This window comes from Scomber scombrus, chromosome 18, assembly GCF_963691925.1.
Source record: "Scomber scombrus chromosome 18, fScoSco1.1, whole genome shotgun sequence".
NCBI lineage: Eukaryota > Metazoa > Chordata > Actinopteri > Scombriformes > Scombridae > Scomber > Scomber scombrus.
This window is the reverse complement of record NC_084987.1, coordinates 11073208-11093704: the sequence shown is the minus strand read 5'-3', so window position 1 is coordinate 11093704 and position 20497 is coordinate 11073208. Positions and strand designations below refer to the sequence as shown.

The following is a 20497-nucleotide window of genomic DNA, read 5'->3' as shown; positions in this document are numbered from 1 at the left end:
CTGAAGTGATTTCGAGTAGTTGGAGAGATCAATAGCCATTAATTGCCTTTGGGGAAGAGTAACTTTTGACAAGGTTGCAAGAGAGAGAGAGAGAGAATGCCATGGAGAAATTATGACTTTGCAGCTAACTTTTGGTGACAGAATGGGCACAACTAATCACGATATGGAATGTATTAAAGAGTCTTTTTTTCCCCTTCCAAACACTTTCAAAAATTGGATACATTTATTAGTTCAGAAATGTTTATAAGGGTGGAACACATTTCAGATGACTGTTTATACATGTTGGCAGAATAAAATGTCTTGTCTGCCCTCATGCATTTTGAAAGGCCTGCTTGGTAGCAGCTACAGCAGACAGAAGCAACTAGTTTCTTTGCTTGGTTTAAGATATGTCTCTATGTTTTTGCAGGCTCTGTACCCAAGCCCGGAGGAGGGCTGGCAGATCTACAGCTCGGCACAGGACGCAGATGGGAAGTGTATCTGTACCGTGGTTGCACCAGCCCAGAACATGTGTAACCGCGACCCACGCAGCAGACAGCTTCGCCAGCTCATGGAGAAGGTGACAGCTGTCAATAACACACTCACATTGCGTTGCCCACACAGACACACAAACATTAACCACACTACACTGCGCTCGATCGTGTCTGGCGCCGTCTGTCACATGCAAGCTGCTGAAGTGAACAGTCTCACGTCCCTTATTCCACAGCTGATCAGTACTGCAGATGAACACAACACCAATCAGAAGATTATGGCCATTATTTGTTTCTTTTTTGAGCAACAGAGATGCTGAAAGTGAAATAAGCATGAACAGCCTTAATAAGAGAAATGTCCTAAACATACCCATGAAATTGAATTTATTGAACCGTGGCTTATAATGTTTTGTTGTTTTATTTTACAAATATAAACCCATTAGAGAAAAAATTAAGAAAATGAACAGTTTTACAAATCAGTGAAGCTAGCAAATGCTTTGTTTACAAAGTTAAACAGCAAGTGCTTCTCAAACCGTTACACTAATCTATCTATTTACTCAGACTTCGTCTCATTCTGTATTTTTCTTGAGGGAAAATACCAGTTAACACTCTTTTTTTGTGCATACTCATATCTGACAAGCCAACACAAGATCACTCCCCACTCGTCAAATACTGAATTTGGTCAAGACCCCATGGTATCATTTTTTAATGCACTGGGTGCCCCTTGAGTGTCATTTTGCGGCATCACATCACTTCTGTTTTACGGTGTGACAACACTATTCTTAAGGTTTGGTTAAGTTATGGTACAATAAACACTTTTTTAAGGGTTAGGGAAAGATCATGGTTTGGGATAAAAACTTTTCCAACTCAGGGCTAAGAACTGCCCGAAACCACAGTTAAAAGCTGTGATTGAAAACAGGAAGCAAACAGTGTTTTGTGAGCTTTGAGTTAAGGTTTGTTTTTGGTTTGTTTTTGTTTTTCTTGCACATTAACGTTACTGTCAGGTAGTTGTGATGGAGCTGAGCTGGTGCTGTCAGCAAGTATGCAGCTGTTCCAATTGCAGAACGTCCATTCTGCGTCAGATCCACTTAAGAGAAACAGATAGAGGATAAGCTTCTTCAGCTCATGAAAAAAGACATTAGATTGCAGAGAGAGGCAGAGGAGATTAGAGCACAACAGAGCAGAGCTAGAATGGACAGGCTCTTCTCTCTATTTGAGAGATTAGTTTAAAAATAAATGATATTGAATGAGTGAATTAAAACAAAGTAATTATTAAATACGTTGTTTATTTCATTTACAGCGGCCATTACAACTATTAAAAAAATAAATAAAGTAAGAAGTGGAATAATATGTCTGCAGGTCTTTAACAAGTCTTGAATTAGATTTGACAAATATTAGGCCTGAGAAAAAATGTGTTCATGTATATTTTGGTTCAGCAGGGAGTCAGTGGTGGTGCTAATGGACCTGAATGGGTTGCCACAATAATACAATTAAAATGACTGCCTCTGGTGGGAACAGCTGGTGATGCAAATAGGAAATCCTCCGTAGACACCACCTTACAGCGTCTCATTTAACAACGCTGGGTTTGGCCTTCGCGGTCTATGAAGGACACGCCTTCGTAGAGTGAGTCCTTCGAGGGATGCGGCCACTAAATTGAAACACTGCTTGTTTCAGACATTGTGGGAGTTCTATAGAAGTCTATCAGACTGCTGTGCATGTTGAACAATTACACTAAAGGGATAGGCAGGATGTCACAAAGTGATGCCAAAGGGTCCTGACCAAGTTTCAGTATGTGATGAATTGGGAGTAAGAACAGGCTGGACAAGCATATAAATGTAATATAGAAAAACACAAAACCCTCAAGCATGCTACACTGTTGCAGCAACCAGACAATAAATCTATGTATTATTTACATGCAGTGAAGTGTTATTGACCTACAGTGCAGTGTAAGCAAATGTAATTTCCTGTGTGCGCACTCACACACACACACACACACACACACACACACACACACACACACACACACACACACACACACACACACACACACACACACATACTTGTCTCTATATCCTTGTGACACTCATTGACAGAATGCATTCCCTAGCCCATTATACTAACCTTAACCACCACAACTAAATGCCTAAACCCAACCCTAACCCTAAACCCAATTCTAACCTTAACCTTCAAACCTATTTTTAACCATAAAATTGCCCTTCTTGTTAGTTGTTAGGACTAGCTAAGATGTCTCAATGTCCTCACAACCCATAAATGTCCTCACAATGCCAGTTTTCAACTCATATTGACTCACTAAAAGACACACACACATCAGGGGTGAAAGACTACCTCACTAGTGATCCACAGCTGCTTTAGGACTCTACAGACTGCATTTCTCAATTTTTAACCACCTGTCTCTTACAAACTAAATAACAGAAACCTGGGGCCGTATTCATATACATATATATATAGTAGTGACGGAATTCTGATAATTTTTACAAATTCTAAGAATTTCCCCTTACAGCTAAGACTAGATCCAGGTAAAGTTAAAAGTTATTCACGAAGCATCTTAGCTCTTAAGAGAACTCAGTTAGGAGTAGGGAGGAGGTCTTTTAAGAGGCTTAAGAGTTTGTTAAACAGAGGAGAAAATGAAAGAAAGACAAAGAGGTAGGAGAAATATTCTCCAAACGATGAATGACAGTAAATTAATGAAACGCTACAGATTAGATTGTGCAGGGATAATGTTTGTGGTCGATCTCATTAGAGATATGATCACATCTCCCATATTGCCAGAAATGAAAGTGATCACAACACTGAGATATTTGTCAACTGGACAAATATTGAATTTGCTGACAGCTGGGAAAAAAAGATGCTACTCAACATGCTAACTAATGCTGCTACTTGTATAGACTGAACAGTATTCACATAAACTGATAAAAGTCAAGCCATTTTCTCCCGTTAACATCAAATAGATTAAGAGCTAAAACGACCAGCATGGTAAATAAACGTAAGCAAATCAACAAAAGTAAAAAACTAACAGCATGTAAAGAGGCTACTGTGAAAGTATGCATGTGTTTTAAAACATTTCATAGGCTATTTTTTAAAGCATGTGTAGCACATGGCTCCAAACACATCTGGTAGGAGAGATGATACAGTAAATTAATAACTAGTTACAAAAAGATTACAAGTGCACAGGACCAGAATCTGAGGATATTAGACTCAAACAGTAAGCAGAAATGGCTATTTGCAATATTCAATGACTGGTACCTTTTTATTTTTGGAAAACCAAGAAAATAAATGAAATAACCTTAGGTTCAGTATATGGTTCAATTCCACAAAGACACCTCAGTTTCAATTCAGAAACAATTTATTTCTTTTGTCACTTTTTCCCTGTGTTTGAACCACTGAGTTCCTTTCAGCTATTCTTATGTCTGACTGGATGCACCCTGACATAGGCAAATTTTAATTCTCAATATCGGATCCAACTTTAGGTTGGTGACAATATCAAAAAACAATACCCACTTCAATATAATACAGCCTTACAGTAGTTTGTTATTCATTGCATCAGCAATAAGAAAATCAGCATAACCAAGACACAATATTATGAACACTGAGTCTACTCATTTAAACCAATGATGGTTGTGACTCAGTCTTTTCACAGGCACAGTGAATGCGTTTGTAGAAGAGTGAAGGATGCAAGTGTTTTTTTCCAAATCAAGTCAACAAAAGTAAAGTCACAGTCTGGGATGTGAGGTTCAGCAAATAGTGCTGGGAATTGAATGCAACAGTGGAGCTGGCTTTGTTCAGTTTATGATATTTACCCTTCCATCATGGCAGAAGAGGGGTTAGGTTGGCAGTTTTTTGCCTCTGGCATCTCCAATTGAAGGATCTTCAATCCGGGAATCTGGAGGTCTCATCTGGGTTGGCTCATCATCAGCTTCAGATCAATTCAAACAGCCTGGCATGCAGTCATAAACATGGCCAGAATTGTTCATTAATCAACTGACTTTCAAATATGTCAGGAATCATTATCCTTCACTTCAAAAAAATATTGCACATAAAAAGTAAACTGCACAATCAACATATTTTAAATAACCTTTTCAGTAAATGTATCGAATAAAACTAAACTACTATATTTTTTCTGAACATTTTTTAACACAACTTTTTTTTTAATTAAAGAGATATTAGCCTACTTTAATTAAAAACTTGACACTTATGTCTTCTGTTCTATTTTTAAAATCAGATTCATTATACCAATTAAATAAAATACTCGACAAAACATAACTTGTTGCCTCAGTATTAAACAGTTCAGTTAGTTCAGTAAAGCATTTATACACTCTACGTTTTTATATATTTTTTCTTATTTTATCAAAAAGCTTTCCTTTAGTTGAGCTCTACACCAGTCGGCTAATTGCACTGCTCATCACTCAATGGTAACTGTATTAGCTCAGGACCCATTCACGTAGGCTACTGGTTAGCTTTAATTATTTATTTTTTACCACGATTCGCCAATTAAGGAGTTCCTCTGTTTCACTCTGCAGGTTTCAGTGAGTCTCCTTCACACACACACATCGACAAGCTTCTAACAAAGTACAGGCTGTTACCATCTGATTTAACAATGTTATGTTTTCACTGTTTTACTGTATATTTATTACATTTTGCAGTTCAGCTTCAGGCTCTTTCCCTACAGTGTCACCCAGCGTTTTACTTGTGCTGTCTAGCCTGCCTACTATGCGTCTTTTTTTTGCCTAGGATGGCGAAGTCATAACCAGCCCCCCTCTGTCTCTAATTGGCTAGTGCTCATTGTCTTTGTTAGTTGTTGGGTTGGTTCAGTTAAGGCACCAGGAGTGAGATTGGCTAGGGATAGGGTAAAAAAAATCAGAGGCAGCGTAGGTCAGGTCATGACTTCGCCATCCTAGGAAAACAATCGTCTACCACGCTGCGTCCCTGCATTCTGCTAAGGCCAAGGCACTTCCGTGTTAACTTTATGTGAACTGGGTTACAGTTTATTCAGAAGAGATGTTCACTACATTAAAAAGCATTTTAAAGTAGTAGAAACTAAATACTATCTTTATCAATTTCCCTGTCCACTCTACAGTATGTCCATTACCATTAAGAGTGCATATTTCTTTCGCCTCACTAAGGTAAAGGTTGCTTTCCCTTCATTGCATTTTTGAATTATTACATTTTTTTTCTTCCTAAATCACTCCTAAGCTAGTACTCCTTGCAAGAGATGTAAGGCTAAGTTAGGAGTTTTCTGAGAGTTCTCTGATTGTTTGTGAATATGCCCTCTGAAAAATAATGTTAAATAAGTTTATTTTAGCCTGAATCAAATGTTCTCAACTATCCAACCCATTGACAGCAGAGTTGTATTTAGTGGACAAATGGGTGAGTAAGAGAACATCCAAAGAGCGAGCAACAGCTTGGGAGTAGAGAAGGAGAAGAGAGACAGGAAAACGGGAGGGGCTGACATTGACGTGGTCTTGTGAGGAGAGATGGTGGTAAATTGAGATGCTGAATAGGCTCTGAGGCCCTGATGGATCAATGAGACACCTGATTTCACATATTGCATTCATTCTCATTGAAGTTTGGCTTTTCCCCTGACAGTCTCTGTCTGCTGCTGCTTCAACAGACAAAAGCTGCACTTATAGAAAGCGTAATCCAACAGAGAAGGTATATTCAGGTAGAAAAAGAGAGTTTGATAGAGATATGCAGAGGAAATGGTTGTGTTCACCTACAGTAATGTATGTGTGCGTATGTCTACATACACTGTCTTTATAAGAATTTGTATGTACATGTGTGAAAAATACTGTGATGGCATGTGCATGTGATGTCTTCATTTTCAGATAAATACAAAAACATTATCTCCTGTCCAATACATTTATGACTCATTTGCATTCAAATATTTGTCTGGAAATGTATTGATTTTTATTTTTATTATTACAAACCAGTAACAATTTGATTTTTAAGAATCTGTAACACAGACATCTACATGGAAATCAGATTTTGAAAATACCTTTTGTAGCACAGTGTAGCCATTAATTGTTTTAACATATTTTGAGGCAGCTGCTCATTTGTATTTTCCGCCCATTTTTCTCCTCGCCTTCTGTTACCAGAAACATGTTATGAGCTGTCAACATCGCCACGGGATCTTGTTTACTGTAACTGTTGTGAACAGTGTGTTTTTGCTGAGAGAAAACTACCTTAGGTGAAGATATACAATACAGGTGGAAATCATGTTAAACCTGTCTGCTTCTTTTTTTTTAAAGATAAGGGATTTTCCAGTGAAAATCAGTAAAATCTGGCAATGATGAGCCCTAAATATAGAGCAATCTAGTACTGTAAACTTTGCTGCCTTTGTGAAGCTTACAATGTTACATTTTTAAGTCGATGTCAGAATGCTATAAATTCAAAGTGCAAAATTTTGAGGCTGCAGTATCTGTCGTTGCATTGTATTGCGCCCCTTACAATATGACAATACCACAAAATAATGCTTCAGAAGTTGTCACAGAATGAAATAATAACCGCTCTGACACCTTCTCCACAGAAAACAAATATTTTACTAACATATTTATTTCAGGGCTGTATTAGATTGGTGTGTGGGTGTTCATGTTATGTAGTCTACCCTGTGTATATGCACACTGCTTGTAAGATGCCAGTTTTCAGATCCAAGCAGTCCTGTCTAACACAGTCCACAGCCCAGCCTAATGAGGACACCTAAGGTCAACGCTATTTGAGCTGCTCACAAGGGAAAGCCAGAAGTTAAAAGACTATGTATGAGCCTGTGTGTGTGTGTGGATCTGTGAGAACTGTGTGTGTGAGCACCTAATAGTACTGTGCCGACTAAGAATTCTTCATTTGATTCCTTACACGTGGAGCAGACAATTTAAAATAATTTAAGTGGACCAGAGCCAATTTATTATAGAAATTAATTAAATCACATTATCAGAGGAGCTAAATACCACAATGTAGAATTATCTAAACACCAAAATGACATGACCCTTCTTTGGAGAGCAATTAATTGTATCCTCAACAAAAAATAAATAAATACAAACATCTACCTAATGAATTTAAGCTTGATAGGGATCTTATCACTCATCCATAATTAATTGCCAACCATTTGAATATCCTTTTGTCAGAAATTGGTCCAACTCTGCCCTCCAAGATTCGACCTAGCTCAATGATAATACTGAATAATAATAATAATTCCTTACCAGTCACAGAAGATCCTCCAGTTCCAGTTCCTCCTGAACTAAAAATAGCCAAGATTATTCCTATTTGTAAAGTTGATAACCCAGCTGTCTTCAAACATCATAGACCCATCTCCATCTTGTCTGCTACATCAAAATACATTAAAAACGTATCTATCAAAGATTACTTGCACATCTTAAGTACAATATTATATAAACACATCATGTACAGTTGAAACCAGAAGTTTACATACACTGTATAAAAAGACACATAACCTTTTTTTCTCACTGTCTGACTTTATATCAGACGAAACTTTTCCTGTTTTTAGTCAGTTAGGATTACCAAAATTATTTATATTTGCTAAATGCCAGAATAATAGGAAAGATAATTTTTTAGACTATTTTTTATTACTTTCTTCAAAGTCAGAAGTTTACATACATTTCATTAGTATTTGTTAGCATTGCCTTTAAACTGTATGACTTGGGTCAAACGTTTTGGGTATCCTTCTACAAGCTTCTCACAATAGTTTGATGGAATTTTGGCCCATCCCTCCTGACAGAACTGGTGTAACTGAGTCAGGTTTGTAGGCCGCCTTGCTCGCACACGCCTTTTCAGCTTTGCCCACAAATTTTCTATAGGATTGAGATCAGGGCTTTGTGATGGCCACTCCAAAACATTTACTCTGTTGTCCTTAAGCCACTTTCTAACTAATTTGGCGTTACGCTTAGGGTCATTGTCCATTTGGAAGACCCATTTGCACCCAAGCTTTAACTTCCTGGCTGATGTCTTGAGATGTTGCTTCAATATTTCTACATAATGTTCTTTCCTCATGATGCCATCTATTTTGTGAAGTGCACAAGTCCCTCCTGCAGCAAAACACACCCACAACATGATGCTGCCACCCCCGTACTTCACAGTTGGGATGGTGTTCTCAGGCTTGCAAGTTTCCCCCTTTTTCCTCCAAATGTAACAATGGTCATTATGGCCAAACAGTTCAATTTTAGTTTCATCAGACCACAGGACATGTCTCCAAAAATTAAGGTCTTTGTCCCTGTGTGCATTTGCAAACTGTAATCTGGCTTTTTTATGTTGCTTTTGGAGTAATGGCTTCTTCCTCGCTGAGTGGCCTATCAGCCCATGTCGGTACAGGACTTGTTTCACTGTGGATGATGACACTCTCTTACCAGCTTCAGCCAGCGTCTTCACAAGGTCTTTTGCTTTTGTTCTGGGGTTGATACGCACATTTCGCACCAAAGCACGTTCGTCTCTGGGACACAGAACCCGTCTCCTTCCTGAGCGGTATGATGGCTGGACATTCCCATGGTGTTTATACTTGCGTATAGTTGTTTGAATAGATGAACGTGGCACCTTCAGGCATCTGGAAATTGTACCCAGGGATGAACCATACTTGTGGAATTCCACAATTCTCTTCCTGATATCTTGGCTGATTTCTTTTGATTTCCCGATGATGTCACACGCACAGGAAGCAGTGTCTTTGAGGTGTGCCTTAAAATACATCCACAGTTGTGCCTCTAATTAACTCAAATGTTGTCAATTAACCTATCAGAAGTTTCCAAACCCATCACATCATCATCTGGGCTTTCCCAAATTGTTTAAAGGCATAGTAATCTTAGTGTATGTAAACTTCTGACTTTGAAGAAAGTAATAAGAAATTATCTAAAAAAATATCCCTCTCATTATTCTGGCATTTAGCAAATATAAATAATTTTTGTAATGCTAACTGACCTAAAACAGGAAAAGTTGTGTCTGATATAAAGTCAGACAGTGAGAAAAAAAAGGTTATATGTCTTTTTATACAGTGTATGTAAACTTCTGGTTTCAACTGTATATATGGGATTAGAAAGATACATTTAACATATTCAGTGCTTGCACTTCAAATTAATGTAATATACAAAGCTAGAAACAGAAAGGAAAACACAACAGGTATTTTTTAGACTCATCAAAGGCATCTGACACATTCGTTCACCTATTCAGATTCACATCTTGGAATAAAAAATAATGCACTGCTCTGGTTCACCACCCTCAAATCATGACCATATGAAAATGACCAAGAGTATTGATATATTAGGCAAAACCTGTCACTTAAATCGGCACTGAGGTAACGACTGTGTTATATTATACTATGGTTTATCCATTAATTAATTATTGTAATATAGCTTGAGCTACTCCTCATCAGACCAAACTTGAGCCCATATAACTTCAGAAATTAGCTCTAAGAATAATAAGTTGTGTACATCAAAGGTACTCCTCTCAGCCTCTATTTCTTAATCCAGGCATTCTCAGAGTTTATCAAGTGAACCGTCTCCAGATTGGTTTATTTGTTTATAGATCCTAAAAAAGAACACCTTCCCCCTTCATTTCATGACATATTTGCATACTGTACAATTATCAATTCCTTTATTACTCCACACATAGCTCTTGTCTCCTCAGACCCCCAATCTCAGTTTAGTATATTCCACCGAGGGTCTAATATATGAAATTCTCTGCCACTACATTTGTGTGAGAGTGTCACATCAGTTCTAAAAGCACTGAAATCACTGCTCCTAATCAACCAATTATCGGCTGCCTATATAAACTGGCTCCAACCAATATTTTCCTCTATGTAAGTCCAAAGTCCTATTGTGAATATGGTTTATTTTTTCTTGTCATTATGTGTGTTTATATTCTTCTTAATCATTTTTGTCATATGGAAACTCTAAACCCCGGCACATGAGTGTATACTCATAAAAATATTTTTATATGTAAGCTATAAATAACGAAACAAAACAGACACAGAGCCAAGGATATGCTAACAAATGTCAAAACCACCCTCTATTGAAAGAATGTAAAATAGCCTTGTGCAACCTCTATTCAGCTTTCTGCAAAGCCTGACAAAATGCCATCCAAAGCAAAGCCGACCCTGAAGGTGGTGTGAGATTGCACTTTTTGAACACTTTGTCCCCCCTTTAACCCCTCTGTCCGACTGACTGCGTCAAGATGAGATCAAATGAGATTGGAGTGCACAGTAAAGCGTGCATGCGTAAATGCTTATAAACACACAAGCACACTTTTTAGATTTGGGACACTGTGTGTCATTACAGTGGACATGAGGCAGACACACCTACGACAGATTGGATCCTGGTTAGTGTGAGGGTGTGGAGTATCTTATGTGGCCAGAAGAAGCGTGAAATGGCATGTAGGTGTGTGTGAGTGTGTGTTTGTGGATCAGTTACCACAGCTCTGAGGATGGAACGATCCCAAATGTCACCACAGCCCAGGAGGAGGATTGTGACAGTGCACTTGTTCAGTATCCAGGCTAGTGGAACATTTTTACTCTTTCTCATTTCCCCCAAGTATTCCATCTGTACTGGTGTCTAATATGTTTTATATGGGGGAAAAAACATTTTTTTCTCACCAAATATTCCCTGGCTAGTTCATGAGGCATGTGGGAGAAGAGTTGGGTATAGAAAACAGTAGGCTGGACACAGTAATTGAGTGGGCTGTCAGAGAGGAGGCAAGCTAAGCATTTGGTGTAAAACAGACTTCATGCCAAACTCTGACCTTTGAAAGTTGGGACTGTTTTTGTTTTTGTTGGGAGCGATTTGATTAAATATATTCTGTGTGCCCAGAGTTTCAGTTGTGCGTATTTGTGTGGGTGGGTGTCGGTTTGTGTGGATAGTTGGACATATGTACATGTGCGTCTACTATATGCACCACAGCCCTGAAACATTTGTCAGTGTTCAGATGATTTCTGGCCAGTTCAGTGCAACGTGCAGGAGATGAGGGGGTGTATGAAACAGTAGGCTTGTTATGCAGCAATAGAGTGGGCTGTCAAAGAGTGAGCAAGCTGAGTACTTAGTAAAAAATTAAACATAGTGCAAAGCTGAGTTCTTTGAGAATGTAGATTCAGTAAACACCAGCTTGACAACATTTATGCTCCTCCATGAGATTTATTCTGTTTGCATTACATTTTGTATGTTTCCATTAACGTCACAGTGGCACTCTACCCTTCTTTTTTGTGTGAGAAAAGATATTCATATCATGACTGTACACTAAAGAGGGCCTTGGTGGCTTTTATTGGATATTTTTGTGTATTATCTTGGTAGATTCTGGACGATTGTGTTTCCAAATTCCACTCCTTTCATCTGTGTTACTCTTACTTCTATTTTCCTTTGTTTTTAGTGATGTCTGTTAGCTTTCTATTTAGTGTATATTTTATATTTCATTTTAAGTGTGTTTTATATGACTCATGAATTTCTTATTCAACAGCATACAGCACATATTGACTGAGACATCCATACCTGTGGGCATTTGAGAGTTTTCAATTAACTGGACCTGCATTTTTAGAAAACCCAAGTGAACACTGGAAGTCTGGGAGGCTCCAGTCAGTCTCTATCCTTGGATTTTCTTTTTGTGAGGTCACAGTGCTTATCACTCAGTGATTATGACGATAATAGACTGGAAAGCATCAAGTTATCTTTGACTTATTCATGGACTGGAATTTGGCACTTGAGGAGTTGTCTTTCATTTACTGTAGGTGCCAAGCTACAGATGCAACTAAAAATCTTTTTTTTATTACTGATTAATATACTGATTAGTTTTTCAATTGATTAATTCATTTTTTGTGGACTTTAAGCAAATAGAAAGAGATGCCCATTTCGCAAAGTCTACAGGGATTTCTTGCTTTGTTTTTACATTTTTGTGAAGTTTTGTTGATTACTGAAACAGTTTATTGATTAAATAGTCGCAGATTACTTTTTGGTCAACTGACTAATAGATTAATCCCCAAATCATTTTAGCTCTAATGCCAAGCTAGAGCTGTATCTCTGATGACGAATGTATGAGTGTTAAAAATTTATTTCTGTAAGAGTAACATTCACAAAATGAATTCTTGTGTGTCTGTTTGTGTGTGTGTCCTGGGGATTTGGTGGTGTCTGTGTGTGTATGTGACAGGTTCAGAACATTAGCCAGTCAATGGAGGTGCTGGACCTGCGGACGTACAGAGATCTACAGTATGTAAGGAACACTGAGGGTCTCATGAAAGTGGTAGACGGAAAGCTGAAGGTGGCCTCTGAAAATCCCCGCAGTCTCAATCCGAAGGGCTTTCAGGTAATTGGCTGTCACCTCCAGTACAGTGCATGTGTGTTATTGTAAAGTGAATGCAGATGCTATTATGTGAGACAGTGCACTCCACGGGCACACCAACTTTGCTAGATGCATTGCAGTCTTTTGTTCTTCACAGACAATAAATTCTGTATGACTCTAATGGTCTGCTGCATACATACACAAATTCAAGTCCAAACTTATCTCTAAGTCACTTCCTCATGCGCAGTGGAAATTTTAAGCAAATTCACATGCTCCTGTATTATTAAAATCCAGGACCTATAGATGAAGAGTGCTTTTCCTGTATTCCTCTCTTTACATTTTTCCCCCTCTCTCCCTTCTCTCAGCCCCACATCCAATATACTTAACATTCCGGTGTCTGCTCTTAGATAACAGGCACATATATTCACATTTATCTCTTCCTTATCTCTCTACAAGCTAAGGCTCAGCTGCCATTATCAGTGGGCCTTTTTGTCTTCCTGTCAGCAGGCTGTCTTGCCCAGACTTTCTCCACATTTCTCACACTCTTACAGATATTAGATGGGCCATAAAATAGTTTGATTAAAAGATGCCTTGATAAATGTTAAGTGTGTTTTACCACTGGGACCTTGCCTCAGCACAGTGACAAGCATGAATGGCTGTGCTTTGCTTTCAGCATGTTTTATGAAAGCCATTCCAATGGAGGTAATGAAGATGTTTGTGAAATTAGCCAATTCATCAGTAAAGTTTGAGATGACAAAAATATGCAGAATGGAATGCATTACTTCCCGGGACTTGTCTGAATGCAAATCCACAATCCAATAAAGAAAAAAAAAGTATTTAAAAGAAAGCTGGATTTGACCAGAGCAGGTTGGCTGATGAATGCGTGCAGTACAAAGTTGCCGATGGCAGAGCATGGGAGATTAACGACACTGAATTTTCGTGGCTTGAAAAGGGGAAAATGAGATTTATGATGCGGCGCCACAGGGCTGAGAGCTTCTCCATCACCAGATTTACGATAAACCTTAACAAGTAGGAAACAGCCCCCCCTGTGGTGGCCACACTTTATTGATACACCTATTTCTCTCTTGAGAATTCTATCTTCAGAGCAGGCAGCCTGGCTTTTCCTGCTGTTTCCTGAACTCCTACCTAAGGACACATTGTTCTTTTCATTTTAAAATACATGATGAGTCATAGACCAAGTTTATACACAGCGGTACCATGCTCCTTACTGTAGTTGAAAATGCAATCACCCAAACCAACTCAGACAAACAAGCATTGAAGATGTAAATTCAGTGGCTTTCTAATCCATGCATAGCCACAATGTAAATCATGAGAACTCTTCACAGATAATATATTTAGAAGATAAAAACAAAATTCATGAGAATTTAAAAAAAAGACAAATGAAGAGTAGTTTATGCTTAATTGTAAGGGACATAAATATTAGGAGGGGAAGGGAAGTACACAGTAATTTATGATAAAGCTCATGAAAGAAAAAAACAATTTCATTGTGTGTACCAAAAGTCATAAATAGTCAGGAATACATGTAATTACAGGAAATTATACTTTGCCACAGTTCTACTGTGAGTCAAGTGATAGATTCAGGTGCTATTAGAGTCAAACAGATGAAACTACAATATAAGCTCCTGATTGAGAGATGAGCTATGAACTGGAAGCAACAGTTGAAAATTGAAAGAGTAACTGCTCTGCACACAATACCCTGTACTGACCGTGGACCTCATTCCCCGTCCTCGTTATTCTCCCAGGGTTTAATCTTCTTGACTCCCTTTGCTTTTATATGTCTCTGTCTGTGTGTTGGCTATCTTAGGAGTTGAAAGACAAGGTGACCCAGCTGCTCCCCCTGCTGCCAGTGCTAGAACAGTACAAAGCCGATGCCAAGATGATCTTGCGTCTTCGGGAGGAGGTGAGGAATCTGTCCTTGGTGCTGATGGCCATCCAAGAAGAGATGGGGGCTTACGATTATGAGGAACTGCGCCAAAGAGTCCTTCTGCTGGAGACCAGGCTCCACTCCTGCATGCAGAAACTAGGTATGAAATATATGCAAATGGTTATGGGTGGGTGGGTGTGGATGGTCATCTGGAATGAATGAAGGTTTAATCTGGAATTCATTATCAAATACCATTACAGCACTTAGCCAATTAGAGGTTAAATTACAGCAATGCAGATATAAATTATTGATTAAATTAACATCATGGATGGTCAAAGTTCTGGTGTGCATTGGCAACATTTCCACTCTGCTCAGTGCTCAAATTATCTGCATAAATTAGGAAAAAATGGCCTAGAAAGCCTGAATGAATAATTGATTCGTATGTAATGTGTTAGGTTAAACTGATGATTTTACAAAATCCCTCATATATAAACCGATGATTTAACAAAAAAGACTGCAGTTATAAATGTAGCCTTTAGGTCAGTGGTGTTTCTTATTGGTGTTTTTGGTGTTTTTTTATTGTCTTGGGTTATTTACATTATATATATATATATATATATATATATATATATATATATATATATATATATATATATATATATATATGTGTGTGTGTGTGTGTCTGTGTGTGTGTGTGTGTGTGTGTGTGTGTGTGTGTGTGTGTGTGTGTGTGTGTGTGTGTGTGTGTGCATGCGTGTGCGTACATGTGTATAAGGGGGCTTAAAACCAAGCCTAGTGGAACACCATGTTTCAGATGAGCTGTAGAGTGGATTTACCTAGCACAAATATATAGGATGTATAGGATATATATATATATATAGGATCTTAGTGAAATTACATTGTGTGTGTCAGTGTCACAGTGTGTATATCTTCATATAAACATGCATAAATCTGTATGCCTTTTTGCCTCTTTCTCTTTAATCTCTAGGCTGTGGGAAGCTCACTGGTGTCAGTAATCCCATCACAGTACGTGCATCAGGGTCAAGATTCGGCTCTTGGATGACAGATACAATGATCCCCAGCTCAGACAACAGAGTGAGTCTCTTAATCCTTGCTAGTCACTTTGTAGTTTAACAAACATAGAGAGGATAAAGTAGAACCAAAGTCATTGTCAAAAACAAGCCCAACTCTGTCAGTTGCTCAGTGGGAAAATATCCCTCACAGCAATGCTGTCATGATACTTCAGTGACTGATTCACTGTTTTGCCTGAGTAGAACTTCTTGTGAGCACTAGAGGAGGAGAGAATGAGAGAGAAATGGGATGCAAAACTGAGTCACTGATGGATAGCATCTCTTTCCCTCCTCCCTGTCTCCTTCTGTCACTGCAACTCCAGCTGATTAATCACTTCATCATCAGTGGAGAAATGAATGAGTTGTTTGGGCAAAAAGTTTTTCTAAATCACCTAGGTAATTACCAGGAGTGTGCTGAGACACTTTGGACACATATGAAATAGTAATGCTTCAACTAATTAGATATGACAACTGGTCTCATATGGGCAGGCACATGGTAAAGAGCAGGGAAAAAGAGACACAAGGGATGAAGAGGAGGAAGGGGGAGATGTGGGCCCTAGTGAGTGGAGGGAGTGGATGGAGTGGTGGTAGTGGAACTGGAAGAGTGGATTATTAGCCAACTGAAGGGGAGAATGGAAACTGATGATGTTTAAAAGGAAATATGAGAGTGGCCTTTTTCATTTCCACCCTGAATCATGACAGGCTAAATAGATATTGTCGACAGAAAAGGTCAATTTTGTTGATTGAATGCTCTGATCTTTCTCTTTAATCACCTGACATGCTGAGATCACATTATACTCTAGATCAATCACTGATTGTATTAATAGCATCAGCAATATTGTATAAACACCCGCACCAATCATGATAATCATATTTGCGAAACATCATTGTCACTGAAGTGCCAAACAGCAAAACAGACGACCGGAAAGAAAAAAAAACGTGGTCTTTATGTGCTAAAGCTTTGGCCTGGCTCAGTTCCTGCCTCCTGCTCAGCTCTAGGGACTCATTTAGCAGGCAGAAGAGCAACAATGCTTAATGCTCTATAATCTCCTCTTCTCCATAATTCAGCTGCTGTACTTCGCCACCCCCAGCTCCTCCCATATCCTTCCTCATCCCCCCTGGAATTTTTATTCAAGTGAAAACTGCCCATTCTTCACCTGAAATAGAGGCAGGAAAAGGGAGAAAGGGGAGAAAAATGATGGATTGAGTATTAGAAGAATGAGAACTACATCTTAGCACTGCCCTCCTTAATATGTTAAGGACAAAATAAATATCTAAGCCAACTGCAATTTAATTGAATCAATTAAAAGCTGAACTGTGTCTCAGCGGAAGCATTGAGGGAATGAGATGAGATGGAAGATGCAGCCAAAGAAAGGCAATGTCAGTGCAGCGATCCACTGAGAGTGCTTGAGGAAAAAGATAGAGCTGCTAAATGGATTTATTTTCCGTGAACGTGGACTGGAAAGGGCAGGGGGCACAAGCAGTGGTTGACTGCAGAGCACAGGCAACATGTTCACTCCCACACATAGAGATCAATAGTTCTGCACACACAATCAGGTGTGCATGACTGCATGAAGACATACATTCACATTCAAACAAATAAATATTCAACACATATGCACAAGATCATGCTTACTTTGCTCAGGGCATTGCCACCAGCTATAATGAAACATCACAATATTCTTGCCAGAGGTTTGCTACGTATAGCATAACAATATTCTTCTATATACTACAGATCTTCTCATTGTTTCCTTTAAATATGTACTTTCTTTAACATTGGGATTTGTTGTGGCAATTTTGCAATTTCACTCTGATAGCCCCTTTAATTAATCCCACATCATATTTGTCTTTATCCCATAGCTTTTGTGGTACTTTTGTAACTGGTGAGACAATTTGAAGTTGACATGAAGTTGCTTTCTTTACCTTCCTGTGCTTCTCCAACTCTGCATCTGCTCCTTCACGGACTCATACTGTCCAGTGCAAATCAGATGCCTGCATTAACATGTGCTGCAATGTCATGTTTGTGTGGGTGCTTTCTCAAAGCAGACTTGAGGTTACTGGCCTGCGTCCCAAGGGTTACACCTCATTGGTTCATGTACAGTGGCGTGCCACGGCCTAATTGTACATATTGACCTGGGAAGTCTGATACTCTGGTGACTTTAACTCCTTCCTCTGAAGAGTGCAAGATTAAGCCTAAAAGCTTTGAGTTAAAAGATTTGCAGGGCGATGTGTGGGAAAGGGATAGGAAGGGTTTTGGGTTTTTTTCTATCCCCATCTTCTGTGACTACAGACCGTGGCATAAAGTATGATTCTTTTACTGTGGTGCCTGTTGCTCCAATTGTATATATCTACCATTACATTTTGGAAGATTCATAAATTCATCTTCATTCATCTTCAGTTTAATACTTTTGCTTTCTACATTTATAGTTATTTCAGGTAAAACTTCAAAACCACTTATTTTTGTCATAGAACTTACACACATGCAATGTAGGTGTCATGCTTGCGGTGATCATTTGTGTCAGACCCAAGGCTGCTTGGCAGCAGCCTCTTTAACACTCTCCTAATATGGAGGTGGAGCAGACGCTTGGTGTTTATGGCCCCACTGCATCCATTTCCACCTGTACTGGGATCTCCAGGTAAAGTTTGTGAGGGAGATCAATGTCAAAATGGATAACAGGTGGTGGGAGTGGGTGTCTCTTATATGTAGCTGAGGCAGGGAGGAGATCCTGTTCCTTTTGTGAATGTGAGAGCTGAGGACATTTAGTTTATTCCCCTCCCTCTTGCTCCACTGTCTGACACAATTCCACATCATAAATACTTTCCAGTCTACTTTGCTTTTACCTTTCAAAGATAGCTTACGGGAGTCATCACCATGTTTTCGCACACAGAATTGTTGTGTATCCCATTAGATCAGACTTGTCAGTTAAAGGTTTGCTGTGACTTATTTCCATTTTGTTATTATTGTACAGTCACTCACCCACAATCAGAGATCTCCTAGACCTTACATTTGTTGATATTAGTCATTATTTCAGCCCTATGGAATGTCACTCTTTACCTTAAAGCACCTTTTGTGGTCTTCAATACTGTTTCCTCTTCGGATGGGATGCCTTATCATACAGTCTCTCCACCCACAACCTCAGCAGTCTCCTCTAACTTAACCCCTGGAGATGATTACAAGCCATCCTCAGGGGAGGTCAACTTTCTGGGTCTTGGGTGAAGGTTGATTGAGCCAAGTACCAGTTAGGCATCCCAGAAGAGCCCCAAATTGTAATAGTATCGTCACACTTTATTAATGCTCAGAACATGTAACAGCAAAAAGTGCACACAGATGAAAAATCATATGTGCAGCAACTGTATTCAAACATGTTTAATTGTACTTGTAATAGGTATAATTCCCTCACAGATTCCTTTTACTTCTCTTCACAGGTGTGGTCCATGGATGGTTACTTCAAGGGGCGTCGGGTCCTGGAATACCGCACCATGAATGACTTTATGAAGGGCCAGAACTTTGTGCAGCACTTGCTGCCCCATCCCTGGGCAGGCACTGGCCACGTGGTTTACAACGGCTCACTGTACTATAACAAGTACCAGAGTAACATAATCATTAAGTACCATTTTCGTTCTCGAAGTGTACTGGTGCAGCGCAGCCTGAGTGGGGCCGGCTATAACAACACCTTTCCCTACTCCTGGGGTGGCGCTTCTGACATCGACCTGATGGCGGATGAGAATGGCCTGTGGGCTGTTTACACCACCATCCCAAATGCGGGGAACATTGTCATCAGCCGCCTGGAGCCCCAGAGTCTGGAAGTGCTGCAGACATGGGACACAGGCTTCCCCAAGCGCAGTGCTGGAGAGTCATTCATGATCTGTGGTACACTTTACGTCACCAACTCCCACCTGGCTGGAGCCAAGATCTACTTTGCCTACTACACCAACACATCAAGCTATGAGTACACAGACATCCCCTTCCACAATCAATACTCCCACATTTCCATGATGGACTACAATCCTAGGGAGAGGGTCCTGTACACCTGGAACAATGGACATCAGGTGCTCTACAATGTCACACTGTTCCAGGTTATTAAGACTTCTGGGGACTGAGAGACCTCAGACTGACTCACTCAAATACTGTAATGCTGTGATCATCGTTCGGGGAGGGACAAAGGATTGGGGTGGAGGTGGGTAAAGGTTATGGGGGGTGTGGGTTGGGGACTTCAGTGTATGGGCATAGGCTTGGACTTTTTTAAAGAATCTTCATAGAGTGCTATTATTCACATTCTGAAAATACATTCCGACACCAAGGTCGGTAAAGATACAAAGACTGAGCGCTTCTCTTTTTTTTTCTTTCTGTGATGAGTAAGCATGGTTCTTTTTATTTGTGATGAGAAATAAATATCAATCTTTACCATTTATGACTTTGTACTTCATTGTCCCTTTCATTTCAAATTGATTTTTCACTGTATTTTGGAGGGTAGGGTAGAAAAACAAAGAAGAAACTCATAGTGTTGTTGTAAAATTGTCTTTAAACTTATTCATTCATTCATGGTGGTTCCTTCTTAAAAGGCACAAATACATTAACCTCTTTTAGATATGATTAATGTTTTGTTTTTTTCTTCTTTTATCAATTCAATTACCAGGATAGTAACTACCATTGCAAATCTGTAATATGAGATTACACTGAAATGCTGATATTCATTATTGTTGACTGACATATACAAAAAATGTATAAAATAAGTTGTTAATACAATTTAAGCTGTTTTTCAGTGTTAAATCTAAATTCCTTAACATTTTAAAACATTCTA

General features: G+C 39.1%; 1 protein-coding gene across 3 annotated transcripts in view; it reads left to right on the top strand.

The window, feature by feature from the left end:
- Positions 1 to 19796, top strand: part of olfm2a (olfactomedin 2a) — a 30140-nt gene extending 10344 nt beyond the window's left edge. For 2 of the 3 annotated variants that reach the window (XM_062438873.1, XM_062438872.1), the window contains exons 2-6: positions 407 to 556; positions 12609 to 12764; positions 14566 to 14785; positions 15614 to 15720; positions 19122 to 19796. In XM_062438873.1, the coding sequence (XP_062294857.1) occupies positions 407 to 556; positions 12609 to 12764; positions 14566 to 14785; positions 15614 to 15720; positions 19122 to 19796 (1308 nt within the window). The remainder of the gene's footprint in view (positions 1 to 406; positions 557 to 12608; positions 12765 to 14565; positions 14786 to 15613; positions 15721 to 19121) is intronic. The other variant, XM_062438874.1, reaches the window with a different exon arrangement.
- The last annotated feature ends 701 nt before the right edge of the window (positions 19797 to 20497 follow it).